The sequence below is a fragment of the Eptatretus burgeri genome, chromosome 6 (genome assembly GCF_056783735.1).
Source record: "Eptatretus burgeri isolate ZD-2024b chromosome 6, Ebu_testis_v1, whole genome shotgun sequence".
Taxonomy (NCBI): Eukaryota; Metazoa; Chordata; class Myxini; order Myxiniformes; family Myxinidae; genus Eptatretus; species Eptatretus burgeri.
In genome coordinates this window covers 72,061,772-72,076,266 of record NC_140966.1, presented here as the reverse complement: position 1 = coordinate 72,076,266, position 14,495 = coordinate 72,061,772, and the positions used below count along the sequence as shown (strand labels likewise).

The following is a 14,495-nucleotide window of genomic DNA, read 5'->3' as shown; positions in this document are numbered from 1 at the left end:
TTGGATGCCATCAATGCCATCAACATCATTTTGGCCTTGGAGGCCATTAACATAATTTCAAAATGACTTTGTGGGCCCCATATCAAAAGGACTCTTTATAGACAGTATCGAGTTCCTTTTTATTTAACATGTTTTTCTTTATTAACCATTTTAACAAGTTTTCTCGCTTCAAATAATTAGTTTCCATAAACGATTGAGATTGAAGAAACCCACTCATTTGAGACATGTGTTTTCTGTCACTAACCTGTGCTGTTGGAGTACTCTCCAAAAGTACAAGGGATGCAGTCGAAGCAACAGAAGGGTTCTCCTTTACGGGAAAGTTTACGCGTTCCTGGTGGGCAAGTGTCGCTGCAAACGGACACCGGGACCTGTAAAATAACTTTATTAAACGATGTATATTTTGTGACGAAAATGGCTTATGAGGTAAAGATATTGTTCCAGTTCTGCAAAACCGGCACTCCTCTGAGGCAATGGCACCCAACATATGGCGATCCCATCCCAGTTATCTCATTAATATTTGTTTAGTTAGCCCTTTCCATATATCTAGTGGGTAAATGGGACAAGATGTTCGGGATTTTAGTTCGGTGTTCAATTCCTTATTCTTTCATTTCTTTCACTTATTTTACTTCACGTTATTTCATACACAAACGCCGCCATGCAAGCATGCACACCAGATCAAGTTACTCGAGAAGCGTAATGAGGCCAAACAGCCCAGCTCGTTTGCATATGTACACCAAGTTCCTGTGCAAATGGTACGCTATAAGCCAACAGATGCCTCGCATCTGATCCTCACCACGCTCACCACGATGTTACAATGCTCACCATTATCACAACAAATGTCTCCTAAAATTCCCCACAACAACCTACGCCTGACCTCATCACCACAAGCACAGCCAACCCCTTCAGTCTCCTCACCAAAACTGCTTCAACCATTCCCAATGTGTAAACTCCTTCACCACAAATGCCGCAGCGCTTCCTCTATGTCACAACAACCACGACAAACCTTTCCAACCACAGCTATCTCCAAGGCCACTCAGCACAGTCTCTGAGGCTGCTGGGGGGAACGAAGGACATTGTGAGCCAGTTTGTATCGGAATGTAACGTGAAGCACAAACGTGTGCTGAGGTTCCTTCAACGACATCTGGGGAGCTTCGGCGTGCTGCTATATAACCACGTGTGATGTCGTGGAGTCCAGCACACGATCAGGGCTGGAAAGCACTCAAGAAAACCCTCGGGTCATGTTAATTGTGGAGCTCTGTCACGTGGCCCAGCCGAGAAGCATATGAAGCCATGTTCGACTCCGGAGTCTGGCAGGGCATGGCTACGGAATGGGGTGAAGACTATGCACCAATGGGGGAGTTAAAAAATGCCTACCAGGCCTCCTGATCCACTTTTTGTCCCCTCCCTCGCCCAGGCTGTATAAAAGAAAGCAAACAAGGCTCAGTCGGTCTCTTTCGTCAGGCTCTCTTTCGTCCAGGCTCCCAGCTGAATCTCTTCACCCAGCCAAGGGCAAGCGAGTGGGGGAGGGGGGGGCGCTCTGGCTTCAGCTTCGACTGTGCAATGCAGCCGATATTCATAACACTTACAGACACTCTCGCACGTCCCCGTTAAAATTTCCTCTCACACATATTTTTCTCCCATCTTTGTGTCATCCACTGCAGATGCAGGAACTAAAAGAGCAACGATTACTGATTTGCACCTCACACACCTTCCTCTTGCATTACGCTGCACCACATTTTGAACCTCCCACTCATGCACTGCAGATACCACAGTTTTCTTCCCTCCTCCTCTTTCCTAAGTGATTTGGTTGCATAGGTCTGTCGACCATGCCATGTACAACGAGGTCGCTACACCTCAACTGTTCCTCTTCTTTCTGGGCTAAATGTCACTTCATCAGGTGTGTGTGTTTGTTTGTTTGTTTGTTTGTGTGTATTTGTGTGTATTTGTGTGTGTGTGTCCGTTTTTTTACTATTTATTTATTTAGTGTGTGTGTGTGTGTGTGTGTGATAGAATTGTTAGGAACAGTTGTGCATGAAAAAAACGAGATGTGTGATGGCACCTGTAAAATGTGTAACATACAGTAAGTAAGTTTGGAGAAGGTTATCGTGTTAACTCTGCTCTGTCTTCTTTTATGAATAACTTTATTTCTTTAGCCACTCCTATGAATGCCTTGCTTTCCCCTGCTGTCCATTTTGTGAATATACATTTTTTTTACTGTGCCACATAACTTTCTTTGCCCTCACTTGTAATAAATTGCTTTATTACAAATGTACCCAGCTCGTTTTTCATCTTTTCCTTCATTGGTCCAGCATGGTCCGCACAATAAGCTTGGCCACGAGAATTCCCCAACGGATTGGCTCTCACATCAGTCCGGTATTGTGCTAGCAGTAAGCTCAGCCGCCTTAATCAAGATCCAATAAAGCTAAAAGTAGCACAACTGCCGAGGACATGATTTTCCAGATAAGGAAACCTCGTGTACCACAGTTAAATGGTAGTCAGACAGAGGACACTGGGTCACGTGGTTAAATTGTCGGCATTCGCAGTCGACTAGCGACCCATCATGACACGACTTATTCATGTGTGAGGGCCTCGATTTCCAGTGAGCCCAGAAAGAACTGGGGAGACCCCACACTCGTCGTACCCCCGCGGACCTGGGTCCACAATATTAAACAAGTAATTTCTTAATTAATGATGAGCCATATTATAATTACCCCAATTAGGGCTGTCAGGGTTGAGTGTATTGATAGACCCTTGTCTTCCCTGCAGACCTCTGTTATTTTCACCGTTGTGTGTATATTTTTCTTGCGACCCTTTTATTTAATTCTCCACCTCATGCTCTGAGGTAATGGCTCGGCCATTACCTCAGTGGTCTCCTTCCAGCTTCCGTTCATGAGGATTGGAGAGGTCACATGGTCGGTATCTCAGCTAATTAGAGAATGGCACCGACATCACATCCCACAGCATTTCAAAAGAAACAATCGAGATAGCTCACGGATCGGCACCAGAGAGTTCACCAGTCGAGGCTGCCAGAGAGCATTCGGGATATGTTGCAGTCTGAGTTGTGCAGCCCACGAGTTGGGGCTGGATGCCCGAAGGTGAGAGAGTATGGACCATTGTCCAAGTCCTGATGTATGTCTCAGAATGAGTAGCCTCCATCCTGATCAGCTCACCCCCATGTTGAGACATCTCAGTGCCCCAAAAGGGAAAGGCATTTGCCTGTACCACCCATATCTTCCTTTTTCACTCTGTTTTTCTTCCTGTGTTTCCTGTGAGAACCTATTGTGTTTAAGTTTTATTTTAAGGCAGCTGTAATTACAGGCTGTAAGCAGTCGTTGTCTCAACATCAGCAGTCCATCAGTACCTCTGTATCTTCGTTATTGCTCTATTGCCTATTGTGTCATCCTCCCCTATTATAATTAAACCCCCAGTATTTCTACCCATGTCACGATGGTGTTCGAAACACGATTGCACCTCCAGTGTCACGAAGTTATTGATTGTAAAAATATAAGTGTGCCATAATATTGATGAGCAAAGTAAGTTAAGTAAACCTAATTACCTTGAGCTTGCGGCTATCGTTCCACATACCATAGCGACTCACTCGAGTCATCCTCCAGAGGTTGCCTCCACAGAATCTGGCACACTATTCCCGGTTACAATACGTTTAAGTATTTTCACATGGTTGGCTGGACGCTCTCAATCATGCAATCACAAATGGCACTTGACAAGAAAACGCACATGCTGATGTCTCAGCTTTGAGCTCAATTTGGTTAGTCGCACTCCTGAGTGGTGCGGCGAGCAATCTTATTCTGAGTGTGGGTTAATCCCAAACTGGTCAACAATTTTAATTTGATTTCATGATTTCCCCCAGGGATGTCTGGTATCCTGAATCCAGTGATGCATGGGAGGAGGATGGAGAGGGCACACACAACTTATGAAATATGGATTTATTAAATAAAGAGTTATGAGCGCCAACTCTACTCGTGAGAAGGCCGAATGCCTCAATTCTGTGTTTGTTTGGAAATGTTGTGACCCCAACCCCTTGCTCTGTATCCACCCTTCTCAGTCGTATGCAACTCCTCCAGAACTCTGTTTCTTTTATACTGATAATGTGGAGAAGGTTCTGGCAATGTCCAACTCTCAATCTGCAACTAGACCTAACGGCATCTGCTCACATGTCCTAAAAATCTGCTCTGCTGCTCTTGCACTTCCTCTCTCTGCCCTTTTCATCATATCATTTGCCCTCATCCATATTCCATCTGCTTGGAAATCAACCAACATCATCACATAAAAAGGCACAAAAATGGATCCCCTTAACTACAGACCTATTGGCTTTCCCATTGTGTTCCTAATATTCATCAACTGCTCTGACTCTGGAAAATTTCTTTACTAACAAATACAACCCATCGCTTCGCTGACAGAGACAATAAGGGTGGGGGGAGGGGGGAGGAGAAAGTGGGAGGGAGAGAGGAGGCAGGTGTGTATGGTGAGAGAGGAGAGGCAGAGAGGATGAAGAAGGGGGAGCTCGGGGGTAGATGGGGAGAGCGAAACCTCACCAAACATTGCTCTTCACGGCGGGAGGGAGGGATGCATGAGAGAAAGATATGCAGAGACAGCAAGAGAGCGGCAGAGGAGTGGGAGGTCAGTGCTGCATTTCATGAGGAGGGGGTAGCGAGGAGGGGATACAGTGGGGGAGAGGTGGAAAAAAAGACAGGTGAGGGGTGGTTAACAAAGATAATGATATGTGACGCTTATTGACCGAACACAAAAAAAAACGTCAGAACAGCTGTACACACAATGACACAACATAGTTTGTCAAGTAATCTGCTGGCATTACTGCAAAAACTTTGATATTCAAGTTCCAGAAAAGTTGTGGGAAAATGAACCAAAAGCAATCACTGAAAACATTGAAGTACCGCTGACGTGCGACCTAATGATCCCATCGGGCGTGAACATCGAAAACAAAGCATTGCGACCAGATATCATACTTCAGTGTAAAAAAAACAGAGAAGGCATTGCTAATTTAGGTGTTATTACTGATGATTTTGGACTCAAAATGCAGAAATCAAGAAAATGACCTAATACGAAGACCTCAAGCATGAAGTAAAAAGATCCTAGAAGCTGAAGAATGCCAAAGTTGTACCAGTGATGACGAAGAACCTCACAGAGATGTTAAAAACCATCCCAGGAAATATTACTACAAACAAACTACAGTGGGAAGTGACGTTCCTGTAGAAATCTTGAGGCACAAAACGTTGAAAACAGAAATCTTCATAGCTTGGTCCATGAATCGTGACCCCTCATCGAAATGAATGTGGATACTTTGAGTCCGCCCTGGGAGGACTCCATTCCACATTCTGAAACCCCATATGTAGACACACACACACACACACACACACACACACACACACACACACACACACACACACACACACACACACACACACACACACACACACACACACACACTTTGAGACATGGCAGGTCTCTGTTTCACCTCCTGAAACACACCCACATGAGGAGGTAGCAGGTAACAACAACAACTTGCATGCACACACACACACACACACACACACACACACACACACACACACACACACACACACACACACACACACACACTTTGAGACATGGCAGGTCTCTGTTTCACCTCCTGAAACACACCCACATGAGGAGGTAGCAGGTAACAACAACAACTTGCATGCACACACACACACACACACACACACACACACACACACACACACACACACACACACACACACACACACACACACACACACACACACTGCCTTTTATTAGTATAGATCTTTATACTATACTTGATGACTCCAACCAATGCCATGACATCAGTCAACCTTGAGGTAGACAAGCAGCAGCCTCTTCCCTCTGTTCAGACCTTATCAAAATCACAAACTGGTCAAACACTTGGAATATGTCATTTAATCTTGAGAAATCTCTCTTTCTCTTTCTCTTTCTCTTTCTCTCTCGGAAAACCCTCCCCTACACTTTCTTAACAACCCTCTCGAAGAAGTTCAGTCACTCAAACTCTTATATCTCACTCTCAGCCATGATCTTTTTGGGCAATCCACATTTCAAAGTTGGCTTCCAAAGCCAGCTGGGCTGATGACTGGGCATCCTTCATCATACAAAGTCCTTCCTTGGAACAACTGAACTCCTATCCACCTGCAGGGCCTTCACCCGCAGTTTGATGAAGTGCTGCTCTCGTCTCTGGACTGGCTCCATTGCCTCGTACCTTGCTCAGCCTGATGCCATCGAAATCAATGCCTTCAAGATCATTGAAATCTCCTACATTGAAGGTGAGTCTCTGGGCCTATCACTTCGCTATCGATGACAGGTTGGTAGTCTCTCTGTTTTCTGCCAACTAATTTCTGATGTTGCACTGCTTAAATCCAGAACCACTGTTCATCTTCACTCATTTGTTCCCCTTTTTCCCACCTGTGGAACCACCTTCCACACTCTCTTCAATCTCATTCTTCCCTTCAGGTCCGCCATCCAAAATCATGATCATTTCTACACCTGTTAAACCACCCCCACCCCTACCAAAATTTTGCTTATGTATCCATGTTGTCCACTCCTTGCGTTCCCCCTTACCCCTCGTCATAACCTGCATCCCTTGTTTTTCCGTCTCCATCTACTTTCTCCCTCTGCCCCACTGTTAGTGTTTCCTCTTTCTCCTGCTGTTCCCTTTGTTATGTTGTGTCCTGATCTGTTCTGTGTCCTAGCTCTTCCATGAGCCGAGACCATGAATAAAAAGAAAACGTAGACAGATGATTGGTCAGTCAGTCGCACAGAGCTCATTTTAATATCCCCATCTCCGACCTTGTCGAAGGAGCCAGGGAACAATAATTATCTATTCGATGTAAGCACATACTCCATGCTAAGGCCTTCCCTTTTGATAACTGCTCTGCACCCCACACATATAAAAGTATTATTTGTCTGCCTGTCCCTGGTGCTACGTTACAGTATTATTTGGCTGCTTGTCTCTGGTGCTATTCCCAAAGCAGTCTCTTGGGAAGGATTATACTGGTTGCTTTGTCTTTGCCTTCCAACCGATAATCAGGGAAGGTATTTCAAATGTATTTGGGGTGCGAGTGATAACTCACCCACCCGCTGTGATAGACACTGTAGGGTCCATATCGATCACAAACTAATGCTGGGAGAGGGATCCACAACTTAGCATCAATCTGAGTGATGGCACACTTTGTGATGTAACAACTTGACTGTGAAGCACCGATCCGACGGTTTATAGTTGGTTTGCAAATCAAATCCAGGCAAGATAACTGAAAAGTAACTGAGAAACCTCTGCACCATCCTATCTGAACAACCTTTCCACAACACACACCAAAAGCATTCAATTTTTAGCTTTTCTAGAATTTCAATTCCAGATAAGGTATTGTCATCGCGCACCATCTGCCCGTCCGTCTCATATTTTGACATCTCCAGCCAAACTGCTGGGCCGATCTGGCTGAAATTTGGCAACGTTGTTCCTCTCCTGACTGGTAACAAGAATGGCGAAACTAGTTTCAGTCACATGACTTTAAATAGGTCAAAAGGGTTATACTGGTTACTTTGTTTACCTCGTAAATTTATACCATAATTTGCTGACAGTAAATTTCTTCAAAAATACTCATCTCCAAACCCACTATTCAGAATGCTCCCTAATTTGGGTTCCAACATTAGACCAAGGTTGGGATGTTAAATTGCAGGGGTCATTCCAATCAAATGACTGGAAGTGTGTCAAAATGGCTGAATTCCTCAATTTTGGGGAAAATCTCATAAAATTCCTTCAAAAAATTTTTCCAGACGCAGCAATCAGAATGCTACCAAATCTTGGTTGCAGCATTGGAGCACCGTCCTGGTGTTAAATTGCAGAGGCCATGCTGATCACATGACCAGAAGTGTGTCAAAGTGGCGTTCGCACAAATTCCTTCCAAAATCTTCTTGAGAACCATCAGTCAGAATGCCACCAAATTTGGGTTACATTAGGCCAAAGTAGGGATGTTAAAGGTCCCCTGACATGCAAAACTTTCTGGTTATCTATATATTAACTTGACCTTCCTAGTGAAGAAATCACCCATGTTTTTTTTTAATCAAAAATGGGATAATTAGAGCAATATTTCGATCATTTCTGGTGCCTTTCACAACTTGCTATGCCCCGCCCCTAAAAAAAGTTGACTTCAGCGAATCGCAGCATTGACGTCACATACAGAAACTCGCATAGAGTGGATTGACTCTAGATCTCTCGAGTCTAGACCAGCGTTTCTCAACCTTTTTACCTTTGTGGAACCCTTGAAATAGTTTTCATGTCTCAGGGAACCCCTGCATAAAAATTATTATATACCATTATTAATATCTTGCTCTTTTATATTTTTATGGAAGTTCACGTGGTAAATATAATATTTTTTTTCGGATACCTGGTTTAAGGGAAAAAATGACCCCCTTTTTGTCAAATTTATTGGCAATGAAAAAAAAAACATACTGCTCATTTATGAGACCTCACACACAATTCACACACACAATGTTTTAATTCACAAAAAAAATTTATTTTTTTTTGTTTGAAAACGTCATTTTTGAAAGTGTTTGTCAACCCCGAGTCTGTTTTTCAATTAAAAAAACACACCTCATGTAACTTGATAAACAAAACTTAAACAAATAAAGCTGAAGCAATAAAGGTAAACAGAAGAACTAACCTGGAGAGAGAGAGAGACTTCGCGCTAGGAAACACAGAGAAGATAGATGGACACCGTGCATGCGTCCCGTACTTGAGTCAGTCACTCAATGGTACACGAATCCGCCGCGTACTGGACGTCCACGAACCAGTGAGGGCGGTTTCATACTGGTGCCATATAGACATCGTCAAATACATTCCCTATGGTTGTTATAATTGTAAATAATACAAGAGGTTGAAGCCTCTTATAATAACCAAGGAGTTTCTAACAATATGCCGTACGTGTATAGTAAAATTACGAATATTAAATCAAACAAAAACGTCTCAAAAATACATTAACCTATTTATTTCTGTTTCTCGCGGAACCCCAAGCGACCTCTTGTGGAACCCTAGGTTTCCGGGGAACCCAGTTGAGAAACACTGGTCTAGACTTGTCCGATAAATCCGTCGTCCGTCCGACTCGGCCGATAAATCCGTCGTCCGAACGACTAGGCCGATAAATCTGACGTGCTGTAGCTTTCTTTTATTGTTCTCTCTCTCTCTCTCTCTCTCTCTCTCTCTCTCTCTCTCTCTCTCTCTCTCTCTCTCTCTCTCTCTCTCTCTCTCTCTCTCTCTCTCTCTCTCTCTCTCTCTCTCTCTCTCTCTCTCTCTCTCTCTCGTTGCATCATTGGTTGGGACGCAGTCTCCCCCTTACCCGTACACTGGTGCTCATTTTGCCGACCTCGTAAGGATGACAGGCTGAGTCAACCTCCTGGTGTATTTTAATTCAGGTGCCAACCAGGCTTGAACTCAGGACCCTAGGATCCCAAGCCGCCACCCTCACCACTAAGCCAACACCAGGCTTATTGTTTTCTACTGGTGCTACATAACAACAGTAGGAATAAAATAAATAAAAATGCAACAGAACGTCAGATTTATCGGACAACTCAAGACAATTGTGTCACAAGGTGTGTTCTGCACACAAGTTTTCATCGTATCCGGACAGCGAGATTGCTTCGTTTTATGCGTGGAGAGATACGGCCGATGTTATGCGCCGGCCTTGCTTGCGATTTATTCGCCGCGGAGAAACATGTCCGCTGTGCTGCACTGGTCACGTCACCTCACTAAAATATTTCTGATATCGAGCAGTATGCAAGTCGAATTTACATTATTGAATTACGAAGAGGATTTAGTCTATCCAGTTGTTATTGCCAAGTCTTCCTTAGATGTCCTCCCAATCATCATGAACTCCGGGAATTTCATCGCCAGTTTCCTCTGCTTGTCCTGTTTCGGGCTCGAACTGCTAAGGCCGTATTTCATTTCCAGCTGCCTGAACTTCACCTCCCGCGACTACATTATCCGACAATTCTCCATGTGATTCAGACCAAAATCCTTCATTTCTCTCACACTCACTGTAGTTACCAGACAAATGAAAGTCCATGCCATCCATTATTCAAAACCAAATGTTCGATTTTTTTTAAAGCAGAAATGAACGAAGCGACAAACCCTAACAAATGTGGAAACACACAGAAAGCCAATAGAATCACGTAGACCACCAACCCGAGTAATTTACGTGCTGCCTTTGTAATCCTGTAGTTAACGTCATGTGGGTTACGCCCCTTTCAGGAGAATTTTTAGGGGCATTCCCGAAGAGGTTTGTTTTTCTAATTTTACATTTTACAGAATGAGTATTGTGAAAAAACATTGTCAGATCTGAAATCACGATGAAAAACTCCTATAGGACATATATAAATGAAATTTCAGTATTTTTGCATGTCAGGGGGGACCTTTAATAATAATGCAGAAGTCATGTCGATCACTTGACCAGAAGTGTGTCAAAATGGCCGACTTCGTCAACTTTTGGGAAAATCGCATTCATTCCTATAAAATTCTTCTTCTCCAGACCCAGGAGTCAGAATGCTACAAAATTTGGGTTGCCATATTAGGACAGGCTTGTAATGTTAAATTGTGGAGGTCATGCTGATCTCACGACTGGAAATGTGTCAAAATAGTGGACTTAGTAATTATTTGGAAAAGTCATGTAAATTCCTTCAAAATCTTCATATCAACACCCAACAGTCAGAATGCTACTAAATTTGAGTTACAACATTAGGCCAGGGCCCAGATAAGCTTCAGTTCCAGTGGTCCTATTTTACTCGTGGCTTTAAACTTACATTGCGTGCTCCTTCTTTCCACATAATCGCTTGATCTTCTAACTGAAGTTCTTGTCCTGCTGGAGCATTTGAATCATACCAACCAACAACCTTCAGTTTCAGCTCATTTGTTGCAACAAATTGCCAGTTCAACAGTTCAAATATTCCTGGAGGATCTCCATTCTCATCAAAACTAATTTCATTCCCCATGTTGTTCACAAAACGCACATTTCGCATGTAGTACATTAACTGAAACAAATCATAAACCATAAAGTTCAAGGATAGTTTTGATTCTCAACGAGACTCAACACTGTGGATTGATAACATTATTTTTAATTAATCATTACAATTGAATATTTTCTTGCTTTATTAACTACTGGCTGGAGTGCCCTTTGATGATGGGTTCCCAGAAATACCATAATATTTTCTTTCAGCTTCTTCTTCGTTCATATGCAGCATGAGGCTGTGGGGTGGTATCATTGGCTGAGGACAGGACTGTGCTGCTGATGGATTGCCCTCTCCGAGTTCGGGCAGGAATTTGGAATTTGTTCAAGGTGCCAGCGATAGTTCACTTACTCTTCATGAAGGACACTGTGGGATCTGTAACATCCACCAATGAATGCTGGCAGGGAATAAAAACGCCCGATTAACATCTATCCAAAGCACTGCACAAGCACATCCTTGTTACATTTGTTACACCACATTCACGTACTTCCGTTGATCTTTCCATGCTGAAAGAGACTCAGAGATCGTACAAATTCCTTTTGACGACATAGTATTGGATCGGTGGTAAGGATGAAGGTTGCTTCCAACATACGTAAATGAAACGAGCTCCGACCTCGGCTCAATATCCTGAACATATCCGCATTGTACTGGTCTGCACAGATAGGGTTGGCAACCAGGTGCTGTACAATGGCAGATGAAGCAGGTACAGTGGCCGGTGGTTGCTGGATATTTATACATGCTCGCACTCTTCGCACTACGTGCTATTTCCACACGCTTGTATTCTAACCCTCACAATCTTTCTTCGAATCACCAAGGGGACGTGTTGTTTGATCCGATCAGCCAATCTTAGTGTTGTGCGACCCACGTACTGAGCTTCACATCGGCACTTAAACTCATAAATAACATTGCTGGTTTGTGAGGTGAGTAGCACATCCTTGTTGACTGACGTCAGCAAACGGCGAGAGGTAAAGATTACTCGGGGTTGCACAGCCAGAAACGTGTTGGACACAATATGTTTGATTTGTACTTCAAACCTTCATGATTATTGCCCTTTCCAGGGCATCCTGATATAGACTGGACATTTGTCCGGACCAATCTTCCGGTCTCTTGTCGTGTTTAGAAACTTGTGTATGTATCTCTTAACTATATGCTCAGATAACCATTCTCACCGAGTACATTCATGATTTTGTCGATTTCAGCTGGAAGATTACAAGGTGAACAAATCCTCTGTGCTCTGTTAACCAGGAGGTTGATCAAGGTGATTTTGTATTTCGTGGAGGTGTCGGAGTCTCAGCGAGTATCCTGCCCTGTGAAAGTCGGAATCCGGTCGATGGATGTTGTGAAACCAAGGTTGAATCTATCAACCAACACGTCCAAAAACGGAAACGTGTTTGACGATTCCAGCTCCGTGGTAAACTTCAGCGCTGGATGGAGAGTGTTGAGCCATGCCTGGAAATTGTCACATGCCGTCCGAGACTCAAACAAAGCAAAAATGTCATCAACATACAGATAGTATACAATGGGGGAATTGACACCTTGCCGACCATTCAGTTTCTGCAGTCCATGATAGCCTACAAAGATATTTGCAAGAGCTAGGCCTAATGTAGAACCCATGGCCACACCGTCCGTTTGAACATACATCATGTTGTTAAAACTGAATTCCACCTCCCTTGTTGCTGTGTTCATTAATTCCACGAAGACGTGTTCCGAGGTCATCGGTTGTTCCAGATCGGTGTGATACAGCAAACGTGCGGAGATCTCAATCGTCTCCGTCAATGGTACATTAGTGAACAAGCTTTTAATTTCAAAGGATGCCATGATGTTGTCCTCACTTGTCGGTGTTTGAGCTTCAATTGGTTCTGCAAATGTGAAGGAATCCTTAACCATGAAATGAGAAAGTGAATCCAAGACTGGTTGCAGTACCTCTCCCAACCACTTGGCAAGTTCATGTTGTGCCGATCGCACCATGGACAGTATCGGTCTTAGAGGGATATTCTCCTTGTGAATCTTCGGCAGGCCGTACATTCTTACAGGTTGGGCTCCAACAGGTTTAATTCTGTCGATAAAATGTTTCACAAAAAATTTTCATGACGTCATCGGCCACATGATTCGGCTGCCATATTGTGTAAAAATAAAATAACCTTCAAAAATCTTTTCTCGAAAATGGCTGAACAGATCGAGGCAAAACCTTATACCTATGATCACCTATCCATGAGGAACAAAAGATTCACACATATGATGTCATAGGTGACATAGTTTGGCAGGCATATTGGATTAATCCTAACATATATTCAAAAATCTTCTTCTCCAGAACAGCTTGACACTTCACATTGAGGCGAAACTTCACATAAATATTCCCCAAGGCATGCTTTTAAAGGGTTGTTCAGGAATAATTGGTTAGTCACATGGTTTGGCAGCCATATTGGATTTAAGAAACATTAAATAATGTTTTCTCAAGAACCACTCAATCAATCGACGTGAAACTTCACATTTGTGATCTATTGGCGATGCTGAAAACATAGTTTAAATTTCAATTTAATCAGACGCATGGTTTAGCTGCCAAAATTATTTATTTTTTAATGTGGGGTTTTTATTTATTTCATTATTATTATTTTTGAATCAGGCTCACTTGGCTGTGACTGAATGGGTTTAGGGTAGAGGAGTAGCAGTTGAAATGCAAATCCTATCCAGGTTCCTCCTGATGACTTCATCAATTCTATTTGCTTGTTTGGCTTCCTTCTGATTACTCCAATGCAGGACTGTACCTATTTGGTCTTCGATTTGATCTGCATTGAAGGTATTTTAATCCCATTCTGAATTCAATTGACTAATTAGAGTAAACGTCTTGGGTCAGGGTCAGGTGTGCAATCAAAGTGTGGTTGCATCAAAGCGAGACGTCTTTGTACCCGGTCATCTTTGCCAGCAGTTCTAATTATGTCTCTTATTCATTACGTAACACACCAGTACACAAACGCCACACAACACACTCCACAAAACAAGTCCTGGCGAGGATCTGCAAACTCTGATTGCTCTTTTTCTTGTTTACTTTATTCGATTGATATGTTTTTTTAATTATTTCAGAAAAGTATTGAAGGTGAAGATCATTGATCAGTGTAAAAAATACTTGTTTAAACTCTTATATTTTGATCAAACTCTTATCTATAAAATCTTATATTTTTTAAACTCTTATATTTTGATATATTTTTTGGGAGGATCGGCAAGTCAGAAAGTGCACTTGTTGATACCAATATGTTCATGAAAGGCGATGTATTGATGTTGCCTCTTCTCTCTCCTTTATTGATTTGCTTATGTTTCTTACGCCCTACTTCTCTTGCATCAATAAACAGTGATCAAGGAGTTATTTGTGATGGAGAGTCATGGGTCATATGTTAAGGTAGAAAGGCATGGGTGTAGACGTTGGATGGAGATACCGAACAAGCTAAGACGAT

At 42.9% G+C, this 14,495-nt stretch overlaps 1 protein-coding gene across 1 annotated transcript in view; it reads right to left on the bottom strand.

Moving 5' to 3' along the window:
- The window catches only part of LOC147025036 (extracellular calcium-sensing receptor-like), a 33,151-nt gene that overhangs the window by 14,014 nt on the left and 4,642 nt on the right, over positions 1–14,495 (bottom strand). Inside the window, exons 3-4 of the mRNA XM_085887065.1 lie at positions 10,843–11,070; positions 245–368 (exon numbers count right to left, since the gene is read on the bottom strand). Coding sequence (XP_085743191.1) covers positions 245–368; positions 10,843–11,070 — 352 coding nt within the window. The remainder of the gene's footprint in view (positions 1–244; positions 369–10,842; positions 11,071–14,495) is intronic.